This window comes from Oryzias latipes, chromosome 18 (assembly GCF_053564925.1).
Source record: "Oryzias latipes strain Hd-rR chromosome 18, Olatipes_Hd-rR_3.1".
NCBI lineage: Eukaryota > Metazoa > Chordata > Actinopteri > Beloniformes > Adrianichthyidae > Oryzias > Oryzias latipes.
The window spans coordinates 16602186-16626912 of NC_136254.1; the positions used below are offsets into that span (position 1 = coordinate 16602186).

Sequence of the window (24727 nt, forward strand, 5' to 3'; positions counted from 1 at the left end):
AAAGGAGTTAATTGAAACAACATGGAGAATTTGGTGAAAAAAATACTTTTAGTATTATGTGTATCAGCTATAAATTAAGTCCTCTTCCTTAAACTGCAACAAAAGAGAGGATTTTTCAAATAGAAAATATTTTATTTGTCATGTACTGCATCTGAATAACAACATTTTACAGCAAAATCGAATTCCTTGTTTGTCTGGAAAATTCTTTTTAGCAGAACTTGTTTTTTGAAAACTTTAAAACTTAAAACTAAAGTTACTAAAGTCATGGCTTAAAGTTTCCTAGTTTCAGAAGGGAAAATGCAGACATTGTGCTAAATGGAGTCATGGTTTCCGGCCCAAATGTCATCTAAAAACCACCAGACCCCACAAAAAATCCACACAAAAAGTTATTCAATTATTGATTAGCTGTAATTACCAGTAATTAATCATCAATTATGTATTACTCCCCATTTTGAAACTTAAGGACATCTTTTAATGACATAACATCTACCATTTTTGCAGTCTGTTAGGGCCAAACATAAAAGAACGGACCCCTAGTGAACTAGCACCCACCAAAGAACAAACTTGAACTCACATATTGCCTATTTTATTTTGTCAAACATCATGAACAATCCAAAAAAAAATTACAAAGAAAAAAATCCCAAAACAATCAAATACTGTGGTACCCTCTGAATTCTGGTATAACATTTTATCATGGACAAAAGTGGAATGTCTTTATTAAGTGAAGTGAAGTTAAATACTTTTCTTTTTTTCCTTTTTCTAAGTTGTCCTGTCCAACAGTTGAGCAGACAGATAGAAGCTGAAAGCCTCTTGTGTTCGACAAAATTTACTGTTACAACAGGGGGTTATAGATCTTCTAAGACACTCGGTGTGTATTTGTATAAACCCCCCATTGCTATAGGACCCCCACTTCCTAAGACCCCCCCCCTCGACCCAGCAGCCATGGAGGGTGTCACCAGGAGCAACCGTGGGCCCCAAGAGGCCCCCTGTCCCAAGGCAAGAGAAGAGGTGATCCCAGCCCCAGGTGCAAATAGGCAGCCCATCTGGCGAAGACGGGCTTCCCCGAGATGGGCCCCCGCGCCAGCCCTCCAGCACAAGCTGTAGAGACTACAGACCTCTCAGGATGATGAAAGGTGGGGCACTGCGTCCCCTGACCGCATGTCTCTGGTTGAAGCGTATTTCAATAAGGAGGTAAAAACTGCCGAACCGAACCCAAGCTTGCCTTAAATATGCCTAAAGCAATTTGTGCCTGCAAAGTCACCATCAAAAATGCCAAAACTGACAACACGAATGCAGATCATTCACTGAATGTATTTCAGTTTAGATGTCAATCACTGTTTCCGTTTTCTAAAAAGGACAATCAGTATAAGATCACCAAACTAATACAGTAAGTTATAGAAAGTTTATGAACCATATGACACATTTTCCTGCTCAGATAAATGTACTAGAGGGCAATGTTCTGTCATTATGTTCTCCAATACAAGCAAATGTCCCATATCAGTTTACTCTTGATTCTGCACTGTTCTACACGTTTGATTAATTTCTGAATGATTGCATGTTAATTCTTAAACTACTGAGTGCTTTTAGTGAGACTCAGTTGTTTCAGCTTTTTCTGTGGGTGGTGTACACGTTCTACACATTTACCACAGGGTAGCAGTTAAGTGTAAGAAGCAATGCAGTTATAGAAATTACACTTCCAACATTGCACGCACACAAGTTTTCTCATTACAATTCCTATGTGAAGCCTCTGCCTGCATGCATGACTGCAGCAAGCATTTGTATCTGTGGATGCTTTAAAAAATGTTTCTGCAATCATTTTAAGAAAAGTCACTGTGCCAGCGGGTAACTTCCTGTCTTCGGTGAGAGCTTGCTAGCAAACCACAGGAGTCATGTGACAGAGGAAGTGTGCGACTCTTCGTGTTCACTTTTGTGCAGATCCTCGTTTCGATTCAACCTATCACCACATTGTGTCTTTTTCAGTGGCTGTGTTGAAATTCTTCTTTTTAAAACACATGCAGGAACTAAAAAGAGGAAGAGTGGCAAGGGGAAGAAAGTGAACGGAGGCGTGATGGACTCTACAGATGAGAGCTGCAGTCAGGCCACGCCAGCAAATGATGGTGAGTTCAGAGGAGATTTTGTGTATTTAAGTGCAACAGTTTAAAAAATGTAACTTCAATGAAGTTAATGTGTATTTACATTGTTAACAAAAGGTGAGAATTTCAGATTTTGTAAATGGTGTGTTTAGCTGTACTAACTAAGCTTGCATGCTGCATTACTCATACTCTTCTGTACTTGTGTCATCCAGCTTATCCGGTGCGATGCACTGAGGAAGCACTTCTTCCTTTCTTCACAGATGAGAGTCTGCAGGCCACCATGGATGCCCCTCGCTCACCTGCCTCCCCAAGTGTCCCATCATCTCTCCCAGAACTTAGACTGGTCCTGCTGGGTCGGAAGGGAGCTGGCAAAAGTGCTGCAGGCAATACAATCCTAGGAGGTGTAGGAGGATTTGAGAGCGGGAGGCCTACGGAGGAGTGTGTGAAAAGGCGGGGTGATGTCGGGGGGAGAAAAGTTACGGTGGTGGACACACCTGGATGGGAGTGGTACTACTCTCTGAATCGCACACCCAACTGGGTGAAAAGAGAAACACTGCGTAGCATGTCGCTCTGTCCTCCTGGACCTCATGCTGTGCTGCTAGTTGTTCGGTCCTGTGCTTCCATCCCAGATGACTACATCAGGGAGATAGAGGAGCACCTGGAGCCTCTAGGAGAAGGGGTGTGGGACCATACTCTGGTGCTGTTCACCAGAGGAGATGAACTAGGTCTGGGAACCATGGAGCAGCGAATTCTTTCCAGTGGCTCAGGACTACAAAAACTCCTCCAGAAGTGTGGCGGCAGATACCATGTTGTGAATAACCGCAACAAAGGAGATGGGACACAAGTGAAAGAGTTGATAAGGAAGCTGGAGATGATGGTCATTGGAATGAAGGATGGACAGAATTACTTAGGACTCCATAATAATCTTTTGCTGGGCCTGGAGGCAGATGGAAGGAGGAGAGCCAGAGAGAGGAGGAAGAAGCAGAGGCAGATGGAGGCGCAGATGCAGAGGGGGACAATCAAAGCTGCTTTAATGAGTAAGTTTTTTCATTGTTTCATACTATGTCTATGACATCATGACGGGCTCATACAACAAAGCCCTTTGAAGACAGCCACAGTGGAGAACCCACAAATGGTCTGAATTAAACTTTTCACGATAACATCAAGTTGTCCTTATGTATTGAGTTTTGAATAGTGACTATTTTACCCGCCCCTAAAGTTTTAAGCATATTTTTTAAAACAACTTAAATGTTTTTCTTAGAAAACAAATGGGAATGTTGGTCAATGGTAAAGAAGACCCATTGCTCACGACCCATTCTCCAAAGGGATATAGTCACGCTTAGGATTTATTTAATACTTTAGCCTCTAATTACTTCTGCTGTTGCTGTGCATCAAGTCACTTGTTTCAAAATTTTAGCAGTCAGTAAGTGAGGGGCCATGTCATCTACTGATGTTGGTCCACTGTGTTTTCTGATGTACCGAGAAGGAGGGTCTAAGGCAGGGGTGTCAAACTCATTTTGGCTCGGGGGCCACATTCAACCCGTCTGATCTCAACTGGGCCGGACCAGTAGCGTAAAGGCAAAACAACAGCTTTATTCTTGTTTTTTTACCCAATTGGAAAACATGCCTCAACCAACATGGTAGCCGAATCATTTCTAATTACACGTTTATTCAAAGAGGCCAATGGATCTTAAATGAAATTAATTTCACTTTAAAAAATATTGGTTTATTCAATTTTATACAGATTGAATATTTTAAATCTGACACTGAAGCAATCCTTATAATAAATTCAAGAGGGGCTACAGAAAAAAATGAAACATCTTCCTAAAAGGTAAATGTCCAAACAATGACAAAATTACACTAAATTAAACTTGCAAACATTTGTGAACAGAGTTTGGAGTTAACCTCCTTTCTCTCCTGAAACTTCACAAGACCGTCAATATCAGGATTCAAATCAGAAACACATTTGCAGAAACATATTTACTGTCATTCAAGTGTGCAAAACACAATGAAATGTCCATTATTATTATCATTCATTATTATAAGAATCTTTTTCTGGTTTCTGCCTGAATTTTGTGGCAACACCTGCCTTCTTCCTGACCTTTGATGGAAGCGCCATCAGTGACCAAAATTACTTCATGTGACCAGCTCACTTCAACATTGTCCGGCACAGTAACTAGAGAGCTGACTATGTCATCAGTTGTTGTTGTGTCCATCAATTCAAGAAACTCCACTGTGACATCTCTTCATCACCTCTAATAAACATGCACAGCTGTACATATCTGTGATGTTGGTGCTTTCATCAATAGTGACTGAAAATACAATAAATGACTAGATTCCTTCATATGGCTGCCCATGTTTCCTCAGAGATGTTGGATCTGATCGTAATTCTTGACAGACTCATGTTTAAGGTCGACTGCTTTTTGGGAACAAGACTTCTGCAGCCTGCAGCATTTTTCAATAAGTTCACCATCAGAAAATGATTTGGATGTTTGCTCCAACTTGTCTGCAATGAGGTAGCTAGGTGTCACTGCTCCATCACTGACGTCACGGCTGCAGTAAATCCAGATGGTTATTTATCGGTCCAGCTAATAGTTGCTAAATCTATTTTTTCTTAACTGCAAATGGTGAAACTTTTCTTTGTGGAGAGTCTAATAGTGGGGCTGAATGGTATGTTCTTGGAGAACCTGTTGATGACATACCAAGCATGCAGGTTTGCATTCAGCTCTGTGAACAAATGAAACGCTTTCAATTTTCCTGGAAAGCTCAGGACTTCACTTCAACCTTTTTTTTTCTTTTTGACAACATTTTGGTTATTAGGGTGTCACTACTGATCATCCTTCAGTGGTGAGGCTCACAGGGAACCAAACTACTGCCTACCCAGAAACAGAGCTGTTAGGTTTCGTTTTTGGCAAATGCAGAGTTATGTTGTTTCAACTGTTAAGGCCCGGACACACAGGGACAAATTTCGTGTGATATTCGCCGACGTTTAACGCCTCGTGACTAAACAAAGGGCACCAATGTGAGTGTGCACACCAACGCGAAAAACGCCACGCATAAAAGCGTCACTTTTTAAAAAACGCCTCGGGTTCGTCTTTTTGGTTTGACGCGCCACGTCAAAAACTATACGACCAATGAGAATGGCGCTTTTGCACACGTGTCTGGAGCTTCTGAAGTTACAGTAAAACACAACTTGGGGGCGCTCAAACACAAAACTGTCTTGCTGAGTACACATACGTCACGGCAAAGAAGATATACGCCAAGTATAGCGTCTACACTGCCGCGAAGAAATAAGACGAAAAAGATGCACTCACTGACGGACATTCTAAAATATCCCCGAAAGCGCCCATGATACTTTTTCAGCTCTTGTACCAGTCGATAAAACTCCCCATGTTCTTCTCTTCCCGTAACTATGGGATGTACCCAAAATCGACGTCTTTTCCGCCGTCTTTCATCATTCTACAGAACAATAATTTCTTCATCGCTGGAACTGGAGCTAGAGCTACTGGTGTTGGAAATATTCATGTTTTCTTTGTTTGATTCTGACAAGCGCGTAAATACTTGCTCTCTTCTTCTGAATGAAAAGCGACTTTGAGAATCGTAAAGTTGCGCAGCGCCACCTTGTGTACAGGGGGTATTTCTGTTTTACATTAAGCGCCATCTAACATCAGGGAATGAAATTGCATGTTCGCTTGGCTCATCGTCAGCGAAAATCGCCTGGGTGTGAACAAAAAAAACGTGGCGAAAAACGCTGGCGAAAAACGCTAGCGAATATTCGTCCCGGTGTGTACGGGCCTTTAAGCTTTTCCCTTTGCTCCCCCTAGTGGGGGAATTGCACATTTCGGTTATTTCTTTAAAAAATCATAACTCGCCACAGGAATGGACTAGAAACTTGCTTTCTTTTTTAAACATTCTTGTGATTTTTACTCTTCATGTGTTGGCCGGAGGCAAGGGATGCCCAGTTTAGCTTAGTCTGTTTAGTTTAGTTTAGCCATTGCCTATTGAATTCTATGACTTTATGTTCTTTATGATTTCATGTTCTTAAACAATTACCGTATGAAGCTCATTGAGATGACTATGGTTTTAATATTGGGCTACATTGATAAAATGGAATTTAATTGAAATAAAATTGAATTAAAAGAAAATCCACATTCAATCCAGTCATTTAGCATAACTTGTAGAGCACTTCATGCTGCTCTCTGCTAACAAGGTGTATGGAGATGTTAATTTTAATTTCCAGGAGGACTTGTTCTGTAACCACACTGCCAAAGGCACCAAAAGGTGGTTCAATTACTGTTGTGTTATTTTCTTTTGCTGGCCAGCAAAGTCACCTGACCTGAACACGAAGAACTTTTGTCATAAGAGAGAGCAGACCAACAATGCAACAATGATCTGAAGTTACCTGTCAAAAAAGCCCGGGCTTCCATTATACAAATGCAGTTGCTGAGGAGTTGGTCAGTGCCACAGAGTTTTAATTAAGTTATTTATGCTAATTGAGGCTCAAGCAAGTACCATGGAAATTAAACTATATATGCAGTAAGTAAAGTTGGTTTCTTTTGTTTTTCCTGCAGATGATGGTCCTCAAGGTTCTGAACTTGATGCCCACCAGTCTTTCTCCAAAGCTCTTCGTCGCCTCCCAGAAATCCGATTGGTTCTCCTGGGGGAACGGGAAACAGGAAAGAGTACCGCTGGGAACACCATCCTCGGAAAACTGGGCCTCTTTCAAGCAGCAACAGCAACAGAGGAGTGTGTTCGTCAGCAGGCAGAGGTGGCCATGCGCCTGGTGACTTTGGTGGACACACCAGGTTGGGAAGCTGGGGTTGCTGGTGCCACACAGGAGAGGATCAAGAGAGAGATTGTGTGCAGTGTGGCTTTGTGCCCTCCTGGTCCTCATGCGCTGCTACTGACTCTGAGAGTGGACACCCTGGTGACAACAGGACACATTAGGGAGCACCTGGAGCTTCTGGGAGAGGGTGTTTGGAGGCACACAATCCTGCTGTTCACCCACAGCGATCAGTTGCGACACGGGGTGGATATCGAGCAACACATCCAGGGTGGGGGCCGGGATCTTCAGTGGCTGCTGGAGAAGTGCAGGGGCAGGTATCATGTCCTCAGTGGTGGAGAAGGAGGAGGAAGAGGAGGCTCTGCCAACGTGCATGGGCTCCTGGAGAAAGTGGAGAAGATGGCCACCAAGAACAGATGTGAGGCATTCTCTGGTTTGGTTCAGGAAGTGAGGGATTTAAGCCAACGGAGGAATGAAAAGTTCAACCAGCGCCTCAAGGAGATGACAGAAAAGATGCTTCGCCAGGAGGCAGAGTTGAAGAAAATGAGAGAAAGGGAGGTGAAGAGCATGCGGTGGTTTTTCGACCGAAAGAAAAAAGTCAAGTCCCCAGGTAAGGCGGACATTCAGCGAGAGGAAGAAGAAGAAGATGACGACAAGAGGGTATGTGGAACGAAGAATGACATCTGCGAACTCGAGGAGAGGATGAGATGGCTGACAGAAGACAGAGAAAGAGAAATTCAGGATCTGAGCCTGGAAAATGAGAGAACCCACATCGCTCTAAATCAGAGTCAACAGGAAAAACACAGGATGACGCTGAACCTGGAGCTGAAAGATAGAGAGATTGAGGAGTTAAAAGAGAGGACGGAGGAGCAGCAGCTCAAGCTCCTGGATCTTGAACGTACCTGTGTGAAACAGGAACATCTGAGAAAACAAAAGGAGGAAGAAAGGAGAAAACAAACGGAAAAGCTGACAGAAATTGTGGAGCTGCTCAAAAAAGAGAAAACAGATTTGACCAAAAAGCTGGAATCCTTGGAAACAAAGTTGGAGCAGAATAAGATACTCAATGATGAACGTCTTGAGAGAAAAGAGCAAGAAAAAAACAGAGAAATGGCTGAAAGGGAGGAAAAACTGAAACAAGAGATGAATGCAAAATTACTTCAAAAGGATGAGGAGCAAGAAGGACTGAAAAAGAAAGCCTCAGATGAAAAGCAAAAAATTCTAGAAGATATGAAACTACAGGAAAAGAGAAAACTTGAGAAGATGAAACTGCAGTATGACAAAGAGATGGATGACAGAGACACCCAAATGACAGCTATGAAGCAGCAACATCAAGAGGAGATGGTCAGAAGTATGACTCGAATTGAAAAACTTATGGAGGCACAGAAAGCTGAGCAGCAGGAAAATAAAGACAAATTAAAAGAAAAAGCAGCTGAAATGGAAAAAATGAAACTGGAACTGGAACAAAGATTTAAGATCCTCCAACAAGAACAGCAGAGGGAGATGGCAGAGCTGAAGGAACAGTTTCAAAAGGAAAACTCTGAACATGTGGAGGCAAAAGCAAGAGAAGTGGCTGCATTGGAACAGAAGCATCTTCTACATATTGAAGCAAAACAGCTGGAGAACGACAAAGAGAAGGAGATGATTCATCTCAACTACAAAAATGACAAAGAAGAGGTTATCCTAATGAAAAACAGAGAGATAGAAGCTTTAAAATTGAAGCAACAAGAAGAAATAAAAGCAAAAAATGAAATGCTTAAGGCAAGAGAAGCTGAACGCCAGGAGGAAGTGGTTAAATCGATAAAACAGAGAGATGAGGATGTTGCAAGGGTCAAAGAGCTGTGTGCCGAAAAATTAAGAGGCTTGGAGCAAGACAGGCAAAGAGATACAGAAGACCTGAAACAACAGCTCGCAAAACAAACAAGTGAACATCTGCAGGAAAGACAAAGACTGATAAGTGACTTGCAACAAAAGCATGCAGAAGAAATGGAAGAGATAAAGCTGGAAAGGACACATTTGCTGCACAAACTGAAGCAGAGCGAAATGCTGACACAGGAATTGAGAGGTCAACTTCAAACAGAAATGGAGAAGAGGGTCAAAGAGAGTATGGCATACAAGACGGAAATGGAGCAAAAGACGGAGGATAAAGACAGAGAGATTGCAGCAATGAAAGAATGTATCAAAGACATGAGAGTCAAAATGCTGCAAAGGGAAGAAAGAGAGAAAGATCTTCAGAACAATACTCAAGCAGTCGATCGAGAGCTAAAAGACAAAGAAAAAATCATCGAGGAGATGAAGCAAGAGCTGCGAGAAAAGATGGAGAAAGAATGTGCTCTTTTGGATCACAGGAGATGCATGGAAAACAATCTAGAGGAAAAGAAAAGAGAGGTGGAAGAAATGAAGGAGCTACTTAAAGAGCTGGAGGAAAAGCTGCAGAAGATAAAAGAAGAAAATGACAGAAATGACTCCAACCGAAAGAAGCAAATGCAGCAAATTCTGGAAGAAAACAGCAGAGAGACCGAAAAGTTAAAGCAGCACATAAAGGCCACTAATGAGATCCTGCAAAGAAAAGAGGAGGAGATTAAACTAAACCAGAAGAAAGAGGCAGATGAACGACAAACTGAAGAAGTAAAACAGCAGCTAATAAACAGCATGGAGAAAAAACTAAAAGAGAAAGATCAAGAGATTGAAAGTCTCAAGCAGAAGGCTGCTTTACAGGAGAGCAGATGTTGGGAAGAGTTGAAGAAGAAAGATGAGAAGGAAGCAAATGAGATCAACAAGCTGATCTCAGTCATTGACAAAAAGACAAAAGAAGTTAATCAAGCTCAAAGTCTTCTTGCACAGGCAAATAGTGAGATTGACGAGTTGAAAAACCTGTGTGAAAACCACTCTGACAAAATAAAAGAGCTGAGGGAGAGCAACGAAAAAACTACTGCCCAAATTATTGAGTTGCAGCAAAATCATGCAGAGTGGGAAAAGATAAAAGATGCGGAAATAGTTGAAAAACTGAAGGAAAAAGACAGAGCACTTGAAAACTTGAGGCAAAAAGACAAACAGAACGAAAACGAGATAAGTCATCTGAGGCTGTTAATCGAGCAAACAAAAACAGAGCTGAAGGAGCTCACCAACAAAATGGACAAAGAGATGACCAGCATGATAGAGGAGTATGAAAAGGAGATTGCCAGAAAAAATGATGAAAAACATGCCCTCCAGAGAGAGAAGGATACAAAGATATTTCATTTGGAGGAGGAAAACCGGAAAAATGTTCAGGTCGCTAATGAGAAATATGAAGAAAGCCAAAAGATCGTAAAAGAACTGCTGGAACAAAATGAGAAAATGAAAAAAGAAGCAGACAACTTTAGAATGAAGTGTGAGAAGCTGAAGAAGCAGAGTGAAGATGAGGTTCAGGCACAGCTGAGGGAAAGTGAGGAAAAACTGCAAAAAATGGAAGATATTGTTCAAAGAAAGGAGTCTGAGATTTGGACAGCAAAGGAAACCATTGAAAAGCTACAAGCAGAGTTAGAAAGAATGAAAGATGAAAAAGAGACAGATATGAATGAGCTGAGAAGGCACTTTGACGGTGAGGATCAGAAGAGAGGCACATCTGATGAGATCAACAAAGAATTAATGAGACGAGAGCAAGCAGTTGAAGACAGGAATCAAGATCTGAGTAGGTATGAAGAAGAACTTAAAAAAAGCAAAAAGGATCTACATGGAAAAGAGGAAAAACTTGTTCAGATGCAAATGCAGTTGAAAGCTCAAAAGCAAACGCTTCAAGAGCTCCAGGTTTCCCTGGAGATGCGAGAAAAAGAGCAAGAGGAAAAAGATAAATACGAGCAAGACGTGAACCTACGAGCGCAAAATGTGGAAAAAATGGAAAAAAAGCTGGAGAGCTTACTTAATGGTTTAGAGAGTAAACAGAGAGAACTCAACTCTCACGGGCAAGATCTTCAGAAGAAAGTCAAAGAACTGAAAAACCAAGAGAAGGAGTTAAAAGATCGGGAGTGCCTCCTGAAAAATGAAGAGCAAGAGCTGCTCAGCTGGAAGTCGGAACTGCAGGTCCAGAACAAGCATGTGAGCTGCACGATGCAGGAGCTGGGAGGGATGCACAGAGACCTGGCTTTGCTGAAGGAGGAACTTCATGTCAAAGAGACAAACTTGAAGGAGTCACTCAAAAAAATGAGCGTTTGGGAGAAGAATCTCAGGGAACGGGAGGAAGAGTTGGACGGCAGAGGAAGATGCAGCATGGATGATGATTTGGATTCTGTTTATCTGCCAGCTGCAGAGAACTCACAAGGTCACCTCACTCTGATGTACCAAGAGGTCAGTGGGACAGAAGGAAAAGGAGAGGATGGAGAAGGTATCACAGATGAAAGAATGAAACAAGAATCGCCAGCTGTAGAGAGCAACAGCTGTCACGTTGAAACACTGCAGGAAGCGGAGAAGTCTGAAAAAAGTAGAGGAAGATTTAATTTGATTCCTGGGAGTTCCAAAGACAACACAAACCACTTAGAGCTGGAGTTAAGGGTGATGCTTTTGGGGGAGACCTGGTCTAACAGATCCTTTACAGGACTCAATATGCTAGGAGGAGAAGCATCCAACGTAGATGGTTCCTCACTCAGGCCTTGGAGAGGTCAAATAGCTGGGAGACGCCTGGTCATTGCAGAACCACACGGTCTAAGGTGGCGAGACGGACCCGAAATGATTAGCTCATCTCAGAGCAAGATCGTTCTGGACTGCTTCTCACGCTGCCACCCAGATGTAATCTTCCTCCTCGTGCCTGCCTTCCTCACCTGCACACAGAAGTACAGAAGAGCTGTGGAGGAGCACATGAGCATGCTCGGGGAGCACATGTGGCCTAGGACTCTGGTTCTTTTCACATGGGGGGAACTTCTAGGGGAAAGTGCAGAGCAGCACATCCTGAGGAACGGGGATCTGGCGGGGCTGGTGGAGAAGTGTGAGGGGCGGTATCATGTACTGACCAGCAGGAGAGACAACTGCAGGATTGAAGCATTATTTGAGAAAGTTGACCATTTAGTAGCTCTAAATAGTAAAAGGTCGTTTTTTTGAAGCTACAATGACTATAGTAGAATTTAACAAAAAACAATCATGTCTTTCTTTGTGTGTGTGTGAAAAAATCTGAACAATAAAATTACATTCAAGTGGAGAATTTCTCACTTTCTAATTACTTAAACACAAAATTGCATACAAAAAGACAGAAATAAAATTTGCTTCAGCATTTAAAAAAACAGAAATTTAAGATTTTACATAGCAACAGACAAAATAATTGAAACATACTCAACATATATAATATCGTGTTTAGTGCTTTCAGTCAGCTAATATTTATCTATCTATCTATCTATCTATCTATCTATCTATCTATCTATCTATCTATCTATCTATCTATCTATCTATCTATCTATCTATCTATCTATCTATCTATCTATCTATCTATCTATCTATCTATCTATCTATCTATCTATCTATCTATCTATCTATCTATCTATCTATCTATCTATCTATCTATCTATCTATCTATCTATCTATCTATCTATCATGTAAATATATATATTATGATTTCACATGTACAAAAATTGCATTAAGCCACATCTATCCTTTTTTCTGTAGCATTTCATACTTTTCCCACAAGATGGCGACCTTGAGTCAGTGTAGATTTTACTCCCAGGGCAGCAAAGGCATCACGGCTGCAAGTCAAAGATAATAAGGAGTTGATGGTGAGAGTATGATGAAGCTAGTCAGAAATGTTTTAACCACATTTGACCACTTTCTGTGTGATGGTTACTTTTTAAAAGCCAGAAGACACAAAGCCCGACTCACAGGCCTGCGCTTCATCTTGACTTGAGGCATTTCAGGAGAAACCGCTGTGCAATTATGAGCCCAGGGGGCCTCCTGCTCTCTCTGAGAGGATCCCTGCTTTGACAAGTAAATTATGACTCTTGATGAGAGGACCGTCGCTTTTTCAGAAAGCAATCTTTTTGACAGCCGGGAAAAAGCGGGCTGCTCCATGCAGCATTTTCCATCATCTACAAAAAGCACACTCAACATCCCACACAAACACTGGTGTGCAATCATCAGGTTGATAATTATAGTGTGTGAGTGCTGGTCTGGATCTAACATGGCAGAAAAGTTTTTTTTTCTTTCTTCCTCCTCTCATAATCTGTCCATTGAGTGTGTGCTGCTTTGGAAAAAAGATGAGAGGGTGTTCTGTCAAGATGGATCTCTTGCTCCTTTGATCATCTCTGCAGGGTAGATCTGTTTTCAAAGCATTTCAAAATATATTAAAAAAAATAAAACTATCAAACTCCAGTTAATGTTGATGTAATTTTTATACACTTCAAATAATGATTTCAATTCACTCTTAAAGGAAAGCATACACGTTTTTTTTTTTTTTTACTATTTTATGTCATTCAACATAAATTGTACTCATTATCAAATATATTTGACTGTAATTTCAGGGATATAAATACTTCTTTTTTTAATTAGCAGCTCAGCAAAAGAAACTTTACAGTCAGTAGCTTAAATAATTTATTGAAAAATGGTAAAACACTTCTCCATCATGGTCCCAAAACCACCACCTGTATATACATGTATATAGTTCTAAATTACACACACACAAAAAACACTGATAGTTAAAACAAAACTTAAGAAGGGCTTAATATAACGTAATCAGTGAGAATATGGAGAAAATATGGAATCCTGCAAACTTGAACATCAACTGTGAGGTATGGAGGTGGCAGTATCATGTTGAGAGGCTGTATAGGTGCAGGAAGGGCTGGATTTACTTTAAGAAAAAGTTTTCTTGAGAATGAAAACAGATAAATGTATTCTTTTATAATTTGGAAACTGTATTCAAAGAGAGAAATAACAAGGCAAAGGCCAACTTTGACAAAGACTAAAATCAACACAGTGAACACCATACGTTTTGAAGAATAGCATTCAGTAGCCTACAATTTTTCTAAAGGGGGGTATAAAAATACCTACAACCACTGTTATGTTGAACTTCATAATGTGGTTCAGTAACGTCCATCAAACCCACACTCACCAAGTGAGAGGTGTGATCTGCCACTCCACAGATGTGCTCATCTTACCACAGTGCTGTGGTGCTTAATTTCACCACACTTTGTCCATTGTTTTCCATTAGAGAGGTAGAGGTAGTATGTTGGTCAGTTATAACTCACAAATTCAAAATGGGATCCACTATTTTTATGCATAGTGCAAAAAATAAATAAAGATACCATGAATTACAGGTTAAAGGGGCAAAAAGACTTAAACTTTTGGCTAAAAAGAAATTATCTATGTTTTGTAAATGTTTTGTAGAAGTAAATACTTGTTTTCTGTGAAATATATGCTAGTTTTTTTTTAAGCTGAGGCCCGGGTTTCAACACAACCTTACAGTCATTTCCATGAAAAGAAGTATTAAAGTTCCCCTCAGGACAACTTATTTACTAACTTATTTTTTGAAAAGAAATTAAAAAGTATAGTAAGCCCGCCCCCTATGTCCCATCATCTATCTGTGTACACGATCTCCTGGTACCGTACAATCGCTCACAACCCTTTAAATAACATTACCAGTGCAACAAAAATGGTGAGCAATATTAAAGCTATCCATCTGGTTAGTTTTGAGCCAGATGACATAAACAAAGACATTAATGCATTTGTTTATCTACAGGTGGATGAATGGGAAACGGAGCAGGGAGACTTTGGCCTGCCCATTTATACTTGCTGTCACAAAAGGGAGTTTTTTTTTTCATCTGCGCCAGATTCATCCTGATTTAAATAAAGAAATACTGAGAAATGCAGTTTCAATCTTACATTCCTTTGTAAATGTCCTCCATCATTAGAAAAATACCAAAAGAACATGTTAAAAACACCATTTTTATCAGAGTGGGACTTTAATAGGAAAAAGCAGTTTAAAGAGGAGTAATTCATGAAATGCAACTCAAATTCAAGCAAATGTTACATTAAATTCAGAATTCTCTTAAGCGCTGGTATTATGTTGAAGCCATGTTTTCATGGTGTCTGTGATTTTCAAAGGGAAAAACCTGCAACCTCCGTATAACCTTACTTTGGTGTTAAACAAAGTAAATCAAATAATAGTAACTCTAAATTAACGCACCCAAGCAAAAGATTCAGTGGGACTGAAACAAACTGTCAAATTGATGTGATAAATAACTTAAATTTCAGATTTTAACATATAATTTGGTTACAGTTGGTTATCTAGCATACTACTTTTGTTTTTTCATCTCAAGACCATTCAAGTCAATAAGGTCCAAACTGCAACGGTAAGTTCAGACGGGACTTGTTGGTTCAGACGGGCCCTGCCATACTCAGCGGCACCAACAGTGACGCATGAAACCACTTCTTGGCTCTCATTTTGGTTTTTGCTGGAATTAGTTCAGATTAAAGCAAGAGTGTAATGTTAATTTATCTTTATTTTGAGCCTTTTAAGGTTTTGCTTGAGGCTTTTTGGGAAATGTGAATGGGACTGCATTTACATGTAGCACAATAGACGGGAGCTGCACAGTCAATCACTTCTACAAACATTGGAAACAAAAATTACTGGGCTGTGTTAAAACACAAGTTAATGGATTGACTGATTTCTATTAAGGTCTGTGCACTCTCATTTGAATAATGGTCTTTCCTGCACTGCTTTTTCTTTTCAGCACTTGACCCGGGACGGAAATAAATGTGATTTTGCTTTAACACTTCCATTAATATTCAAGTGGTTTTAATACTCCAGGTTTAAGTCAGATTTGTTGTCATTAGCACGGCGGCCTGCTGCTGCTTGATAATAAATGACTGCACACTCACTGTCAGAAAAAAGCAACATTGCATCATAACCAGTGACAGGGGAATAGTGCACTGAGAAGTTGAAACAAAAATGATTAATCAGTCTGAAATGCTCAAGGATAATTAAATGAAGAAAATGTCTCAATTACCTGTTTTACCTTGAAAGTAATTATTTTGGTGATGGTGGAAAGTTATTTTGATTTCTGCACTTTGGACAAAAAGAGAAAGATCGTCATCAGAAAGGCAGATATTAAGACGATCATGGTTGCAAAGGTCAGGTTCGACCTCTTGAGGATGAGGATTTATATTGAACCTGATGGACCATGAGGAGTTCCCAGACTGCTTCCTAGCACCCGCCACAGATGAGCAGCTCAGTCACTCAGTGAGGGGTTGCAGTTGACAGATGCTCTTTGAATTAGCGGCTTCCCTTCAGCCAGTTATTTAAAGACCGATGCTCCAACTGAAGTTCTCCAAGAAACTTTGACCGAAATAGTCCAAAGGAGAACCACAAGAGCACAAAATGTTCCTTCTTTGCCAAAGAGGAGATCAGAAAAACGAAAAAAAAACCCACTTGAACTGTTAGTGTAAAATCTTATTCTATTAAAGAAACTAACTAAACAAAACAAGATCTAAAGATTTGTCACATCAAACCACAGCTGTATTAGGCTTCATTTTAGTTTTCCTGATGTAGAAGCATTGACTGTATTTGAGAACTGGACCGAGTGAGTGTGACGTCCCCCTTAGAAAATAGTTTTACTTCTGGTTCCAACTAAATTAAGTCATTTCAGTCACCATTTTTTCACAATAAGAACGCCGTCATGTTGGAGCCAGACAAGATCACTAAGCAGGGATTGGTCAGAATCATTCTGAATCATCGTTTCTGTGGAATCACTCTTTCCTTTCAGCAGTAAGCTTTTCGAAAGTCCCATACCACTTGAAAGTGGGCACTGGAGAATCTATCAATCAAATGTTTTCAACGTTTTGTGTGTTTGTTGTAGCTCCACGGTGCCCCTCTAAATTATTGGCTTCATAGTTTGAGTTTTTGCTTCTCCTGTCAAATGTTGGGGTGTCCTTGGGCAAGACACGGAACACATATTCGTCCTTGGCAAACAGATTTATGCAGAATATTTGCCCCACCATTGCTGTGTGAACGTGAGAAGGTTTAAGTGTGTGATTAGATGTGAAGCAGGATAAAAGAGTGCTGAAACTGAGAAAAAGCAGTTTATAAAATACTGAGAATGTTATTAAAATATGTGTCTATGTTATTAGAATGTTAATAAAAGATATATACTAGCATGAGTTTATAATGAGAATCACATAAAGGCTTTAACTACCAATACAAATGCACAACACGAGTATCTGCACACTATTTCCCATTCAGAACTACAAAAAATGAACAAGCATCTTGAGGTGTGGGAATTCTGAAACTGTACTTTCATAGAATATTATTTTAAAATAATTTTTGACCAGATTATTTAAGAAATAACGACATGGAAACTGTGTTTCTTCTTCAGTTTTCCTCTTAGAATCCTTTTTTATCATCTCCTCCATTCCTGCCTCCTGAAGAAGGAGGGGGAGCCACAGCGAGGAAGAAGAAACGATGCTGCAGATGATAAATCCCCCTCTGGACCACATACTTTCTGGCTGAGCGCGTCCAGTGGGCCACAGCCAGGTCCTGGAATCTAGCTAATGAGACACACCCCCTGAGGGCACCATGCCTGCCTATTGGCTGAGAGGCTTACAGAAGCCCAGATGATTGGCTGATTGAATCCTGAGTGAGCAGCTGTCAGAGTTTGTTGGAAATCAGTCTTCTGCTATTCATATTCATGGTTGCGCAGAGTGAAAAAAAAATACAAAAAAATGTATAAAATAAAATTAGTTTAAAGAAGCAAAGACATCATGCCATACAATGATATAAGGCTTAAGAGTGTAAAAATTTTTTGTACTTGTTACATTTTACAATATAAGATAATTGCAATACGCATTTTTTCAAGGTTACAAAAAAATTTCAGATGTAAAAGCACAACAAATAAAACTTGAATATTTTGGCGTTTTATTTCTTTAGTGCAATATCAGCAACAGACCTCGACAGTAAAGGGACATGCTATGCATCTGATGGCATGAATAATAAATCATGTTCTTACATTCGTCTGCAAGGCAGATACTCTAAAGTAGAATGCCTCTAGGATATTTTTAGCCATACTTTAATTCAGAAAAGCCCTGCTTATGATTTAAACAACCAATTCATATGTGTGAATAGAACATTTTTTGACCCATTTTGAAAATGTTTATTTTTCCTATAACTTTAGGCACTATATTTTTTGTAGGCCTGAGGACGAAATCAAGAAATGTTCTTAAGATGTTCTTAAGCAGAGGTTGTCTGTTTTTTCACCTCATCTTTGACATTTAGCTTCTCCGTCTCATCTGCTCCTTGGAGCTGCGAGTTGAGTTCAGTTGAAGGTCAGAATGCAAGAAAAGCGCATGATGAATATTTCTGTTCCAAAGTGGGCGTTCACTGATCATGGAGGCAGATGCCTGAAGGTTGAATAGCAGAGGAACAGCAGGAGCAGGGAAACATAAATGAAGCTGTTTTAAAGGAGCAAAAGAGAAATCCAAAGTGCGACTTAAAGATTTAACTTGAAAATCTGAGCTAGAAAGTATGGATGGGTTATGAAGAATGGCACTTTGGTTACTCTCATTAACTATCATTTTATATGAAGTGTCAGGCATGGTGGATTGAGGGTCATTACTTGGGCTTGTTTGACAACTACAAGACTTGGACAGCCTAAAGTCTTTAAGTTAATGCTTTTTTTCTTATTAATGAATAGTAATTTATTTTTGGAGTCTAATTTGAGTAAAAGCTAAAAGTTGACTGAATCTGGGTCACAATAAAAGACAATGATTCCAAGCAGACAAATTTTTGTGCCAGAAAAGTATAATACCTTTTATCAACTTTTTTGACACAAAAAACATGCATGAAATGGGGTAAAAAATATTCCAGAACATCCTGTTACATCAACGTTTAGTAGTTTCTGAACTCACCAGTGAGTTTGCCATTCACAGCAGTTGTTTAATGACATAGGAATTACTTCATTCAATTTCATTCCAAATTTAACGTGAAGTTTTCAAATAGGTCTTTGCTTTGACATTTTAGGAATAAAAAACACAACATGAGTTATGGTACAAAATTCTAAAATACTTAAAATTCTTGAAACATTGTAGTTTAGCAGAACCTTGCCTGATATTTCTTTTACTTTTTCACATTGTTTTGACTTTATTTTTGCTTTGTTTTTGGATCATACGTGTTTATTTAATCTCTCAATGGATCTTTTGAACATAAATACATACGTAAAGACTGTTTGATCTAAATTTTTAGATTTAGATAGAACAAAAAAAGGACAAAATTTGCTTCTAAAAAATGAGTTTTTTGGACAGTTTTAGGTTCATTGAAGAATTATTGTGTAATAGAACAAAAAAATATCTGCAAAGTAAGAAGCTGGTTGTACTAAAAAGACAGATTTATAGCACTGCCAAAAGAAAAAAGGCTTAAATGCCACTCCAATCATCTTGTGATCTATTTAAAAAGCATTCCCTGTGGTCTTTTCATTATGGTTATGGGATTTTAGCCAAAATCCAAAAAAACAGTCATTTTCAAGGACATAGTTACTGCAGAGCCGCAGGAGTTCACCCAAAATTTGCCTCTGAGTTGTGGGTGGGACTGCTGGCGTGAGCCTACCTTCATTGCCCATCATCCCCCAACCTAAAAGTAGCAATTCAACAAAAATGACAAGCAATATTGTCGTTGGCCAGTCATACATAATTTTCTTCATAAATGTCCTCCATCCCCAGAAAAATGCTAGAAGACCGTGTTAAAAATACCAAAAACCCCATTGTCATTAACTTTGGTCTTTAAAGGTAAATTATTTAACCAAATTGTAAACTAGAAAAAAGGAACTGGACTACTAAGGGTTAAAAATGGTTGTACAGAAAACAAATATTCACTTCTGGTAGCTGTTCAAGAAGCTCTTCAATCATGAGGTCAATTTATTTTTTGCATATTTATTGAAATAAAATTGTTATTCATTAAGTGCTGTAGCTGTGTAGTTTTTAGTCTTAGAATCAAATCAAATATATTAACATGGCTGTACTTTTCCATTTGCTTCATTTGCTTTTATTTCTTGCCCCTGTTTCTTGCAGCGTCATTTTAATTTAATTTCACTGCTTGTTTACTTTGCTCCTGTATCTGACCTGAGAAGGCTTTGGCCTCATTTGGAGGGTCATAGAGTCAGTGTGTACTACTATATTTGTCTAATTAATCAAAGCTGGATCGTATGATAACAGATGTGATATTGTGTGAATGCCCAGCAGCAGGGGTCAAAAGTTCACAGAGGATGAGCACACTCTAGCGGTGAACACTAAGTCCCATCTGTAAAACACGGACTTCGTCATCTGTAGATGTATGCGCTGTACAGATGCACGCATGCATGAGTGTAAACCCATGGGGGACGTTTATTTTGGTATATTTGCATCATGTCACAATATTTCTACAATGTGGTTCTTCCTTTCCCTCCACTGTTTATGCTGTCTCTTTCTTTGTACTTGATGCTCGGAAGTACACTTGATCACCCGTGCATGTCCTTGGATGACCAGTTTGCTTTATCTAATCTACATTATATAAGGCATGGAAAAAAAAAGATTTCAGTGAGAAATTAAAAAAAATCTCCCTGTGATGCCAGCTGCGGCTAAACACATTTCCATCTATAATCTTAAAGCCCTTCTTCCTTAAACTCCTGATGAAAAATCTTTGTTGACTGAGAGGCACACATGTCCACTCATGCCCTTGTGGAATATTAGATTCACTTCATACCTTTCAGTCCTCACATTTGCCTCTAAAATCTAATTCCAAGAGCTTTCTGGCAGCCAGTAACACCTTGAAAAATGTTTGTCTTCACCTTTCCTCTGGGACTGAATAAAAGAAGCATTTATTCCATTTTGTGGTTTTATCTCTATTACCCGAATGAAAGTTTGATAAGCCAGCAGAGTCACAGCTGTGCAGGGGAGGTGAGGAGCAAATAAAAGATTAATTGTCTATGTATAATGAAGTCAGTTTTGGAAGAAATATTCTCCCACTGCTAGGGCCATGTGCTGTTTTGCTGTTTTAGCTTGCATGTAAACAGCTGAAGGGCAGGATGTGTGGCCTGCACGCTGTAAATAAGACAAGAGGTTGTGTAAAAACACATAAACAAGTAAAAATAAAAATAAACCACTTTAAAGGTTTTAGAAACCACTGATTAAAAAAAAAAAAGATTTTCTCCTGACTCTAAATGTTTTTCAAGCTTGTACATTGTTTTTTGTCCTACTTTAAGATTGAACAGTGTTAATGGACACCAGAAAATTAGGTCATAAAGTCAAGTCATTCATGGCTGGTTTGAAAAACCAAAAAATTTAGTATAAAAGGAACTTTTTTGTTAAAGAAAGCAGGGAAGGAAGAAAGGCGGGATGAATGGATGACAAGAAGAAAGAAAACCACATTTTTCACTTTTTCTTTTTTTGAAACTCTTCTATAAAACCACATTATCACTTTAATCAACTGCACAATGCAAATTTACTTGGATTTTACTGTTTTTAAATAATCTTGACTCTTAGTTGTCTGGAGACTTTTTGAGTTTTTTTGTGTACTTTATAATTTTCTCGATTGATTTATCTTTAAAACTTAATTTTGTCAATGCTTAATATCCATTTTATTACTACAACTCCAGCTTCTTCTTTTTTTTACAGATATACTTTTAAATATATGCCAATAGTTCCACAATGAACTTACAAACTAAAGTTCATTTTTTACAGCAAAAATTACCAAATTTGAGATGAAGCTATTTTTATGTTTTTTGACAAAATATCAAACTTGTAGAGACAAAAAAATATGCATAAATCCCAAAACAAAGTAAGACAAGGTCAAAACTATGTGAAAAATGTCTTTAAAAAATCAGTAAATCAATAATTGTTTGGTTATATCAAACCTCTTTTCTACAAAATGTTAGTTCCTTTTGAACTTTACTCTTTTTGCTGCATTCTGGACTGTTATCAGCACAGTCAGTAACAGTTTGGATGACAAGTGTGTCAACTCAACATTTAAAGATGCATCTCTGTACTAATGAGTTCAAAGCTTCAATCTTTGTTGCTTGGAAAGCTTCTTTCCCACATACTTGAAGAGCAGATTACTTCTCTCTACAGCATGTATATGTTAAAGAAATAATCCATATGAGCACATTGAAACCGAAAGAAGAAGATTCTGACTTTTCCTTTTTCCAAAGGGGGACGGCTGACTGACAGAAAAAAACCTTTGGTTTTGTGGCTGATCCCTTGGCAGGGATGCCGAGTGTCTGTTTTTGTTGCAGAATTGACAGACTAGATAAAAATGCAGGCATTTTCTGAGTGCAAACACACAGCTCATGCCCATGGGCAGAAGCTGTTCAGGAAATGCAAGTCAAGGGAATGAAGAAGTCAAGGAACTCTCGTTTAAAAAGTCAGAGAGTAATAGTAGATGTCAACTGATCACTCAAGGGATACAGGTCCAAATAAAAGGAATCAGCTGACCCACAAAGAGGTCAAAGGTGGCCAATATGAGTCACCATGAGGTTTTAGGTGCAGAGAGATGCAACACAGCTAAAAAGCAACAGCAAGTGATTAAAATTATATGCAGAATTTGCTGCTTAAACACCAAGAAAAGACAGAAAACTCTAAATCAGGGGTTTTCAAAGTGTGGCCCAAAGGGGCCAAGGGCGGCCTGCGGGAAGGTTATGTGTCCTTCAATAAAAGACAGTCAGAGCAGGTTCCTTTGAGGAAAAACGTTGTGTTGGCGAGGAGAAAAGGCGCTTTCAAGCTAAGTGGACAAATGCTTACTGGATAAAGTCATGTGCCTTATTTGCAAGCAGGTAAATGCAATGCTCAAAGAATTCAATATAAATCGTCATTATGTTACAAATCATAAAAACTATAACAAATCTACCGGCGAGGAGTGCAACAATAAGCTCCACCAACTACAAAGAGGCTATGCTGCACAGCAAATATTGTTTACAAAAATGTCTAAATCCAGTGAAGCTGTGACAGAAGCTAGCTACGTTGTAGCTTTGGAAATGGCCTGGCGTAGCAAGCCCTTAAGTGATGGGGAGTTTGTAAAATGAATGTATGCTGAAGGTAGCTGACATTGTTTGTCCAGAGCAAAAGAAAGTCTGTCAAATGATACAATTACTAGACGAGTAGTAAATTTGGGCAGCAACCTCCGACAGCAACAGGGAAAACATCTGGAGGGCCTGGTTAACTGTTCAAAGGATACTTGCTCATTAAAGTTATTAAAAACTTTTTCTGTTTATCCATTTTTTTTCGCCAAAATTGGCCCCCAGTCTAATGTCGAGATCCTACTTTGAGAACCCCTGCTCTAAGTGTTTAACAGAAAATAAATATTCAAGACAAAATTTTGGTGAAAATAACACATTATAGTTTATAAGTAAAAATCTAACTGATAAGCATAAAGTGCTTCAGTGTTAAGCTATGGACACACTAGACATCTGATGTGCATTCAAGAACGTGGGTTCTTGAATGTGTATTCAGCCCATAGTGTTCACACTGGACAAGCAGGGAGGGGCATCTTCTTCTTTTTCTTTTTCTACCGTTTACTAGCGCACCTACAGTTAGAAGAGGCTTGGTGCGAAATGCCATAGTGGTGCAAGTCTCACGAGTCTTGATCCAGGTTTTTCATTCACAGCTCTATTCTGATATATGAAAGATTTGTCGTCATATAATTCCATCTGAACACAAACAGCAATTATCAATTTCTCCTCCATTATCGATCTCTAAACTTTTGGCCTTTTCGTGAATTACAAGGCAAGACATAATTGCGTCACTACCAAACCCCAGTCCCTGATTGGTCAAAGTTTGACTTATGGTAAAATGTGCGTAGCTATGCGTTAACGTGAGGCTTTTGAATGCAGAAGCTCGAAACACGCATATACTGTGAGAATTGTGAGCTTTGGTTTGGTTTTTGTCAGTTATGTTATGGTTTTGGTCATGTTTTGTTTTGAATTGTCCCTTTGTCAGTCACACCACTTTCAGGTTTCATCACGACCCACAGGTGTCTTCAATTCAGTTAATCCCCCTCAGTCTCTTTAAGTGTCTGGCTTTCAGTTCTGGTATCTGTTCTGTCACCTTTATGTCTCGCCATCGGTTTTTGTCTTTAAGTTTAATAAATGATAGAGTTTCCACCTACAAGCCTGGGGCCTGTTTCAGAAAGGAGATTAAGTGTAAACTCTGAGTGCGTTAACCCTGAAATCAGGGAAACCCTGGGTTTTCCGTTTCAGAATGGGAGGTTTGTTAAACCAGAGTAATCAGAGTAAGTCAACAGAAAACTCAGAGTTGTTAATCTCTCGATTGACCAACTCAGAGTTCAAGTTTAACCTCAGAGTTGTTTGAACCTCCTTTCTGAAACAGGCCCCTGGGGCTTCTGAGTTTTCTGTTTCAGAGAAGCTAATCGGAGTTAGGTCAATCAACTCTGAGTGGACTGATTCGGAGTTAAGCGTCCGCACCGTGACTATAAGAAGCCATTATCAATGGAGCGCAGATATCACGAGTCACCATGGCAACCGTGGAAAAAAAGAGGTCTGCGTAGTTTTCGCCAGCTGAACTTGACGTGCTGCAGAGTTACAGTGAATATGAGCACATATTCCAGAAGAAAAGCAACACCGCTGCATCTGCAAAACAGAGACAGTTTGCGTGGGAAAACATAGCTGCTCAAGTTAATGCGCAAGTTTGCATTTAAATCATTGTTATAAAATATTGGCTGTAATAACTTTTTAAATAGTGTAAGGTGTGAAATAAAAAATGGCGATATTTAGGTGTACTTTTTTTATTTTTTTTATTTTTTTATTTTGGACTAGTGAAACAAGTGTAAAATAACAAAAGAAGACAAAAACGAGACTAAACTTGCAAAAAAAAAAAAAACAAAAAAAAAAAAAAAACAAGAAAAAGACAAGTAAATTATATAAAACAA

At 39.2% G+C, this 24727-nt stretch overlaps 1 protein-coding gene across 2 annotated transcripts; it reads left to right on the top strand.

Annotated features, from left to right (window-relative positions):
* Nucleotides 1-1915: 1915 nt before the first annotated feature.
* On the top strand, nt 1916-12043 carry si:dkey-185m8.2 (uncharacterized). Of its 2 annotated transcripts, none has more exons than XM_020711710.3 (3): nt 1916-2117; nt 2306-3130; nt 6665-12043. In XM_020711710.3, exons 1-3 carry the CDS (start codon nt 2069-2071, stop codon nt 11941-11943), a joined length of 6153 nt encoding a protein of 2050 aa, XP_020567369.1. In that variant the 5' UTR covers nt 1916-2068; the 3' UTR covers nt 11944-12043. The 2 variants fall into 2 exon arrangements, with proteins under 2 accessions (XP_020567369.1, XP_011485887.2); XM_011487585.4 differs by having other exon boundaries at nt 1948-2117; nt 2354-3130.
* The last annotated feature ends 12684 nt before the right edge of the window (nt 12044-24727 follow it).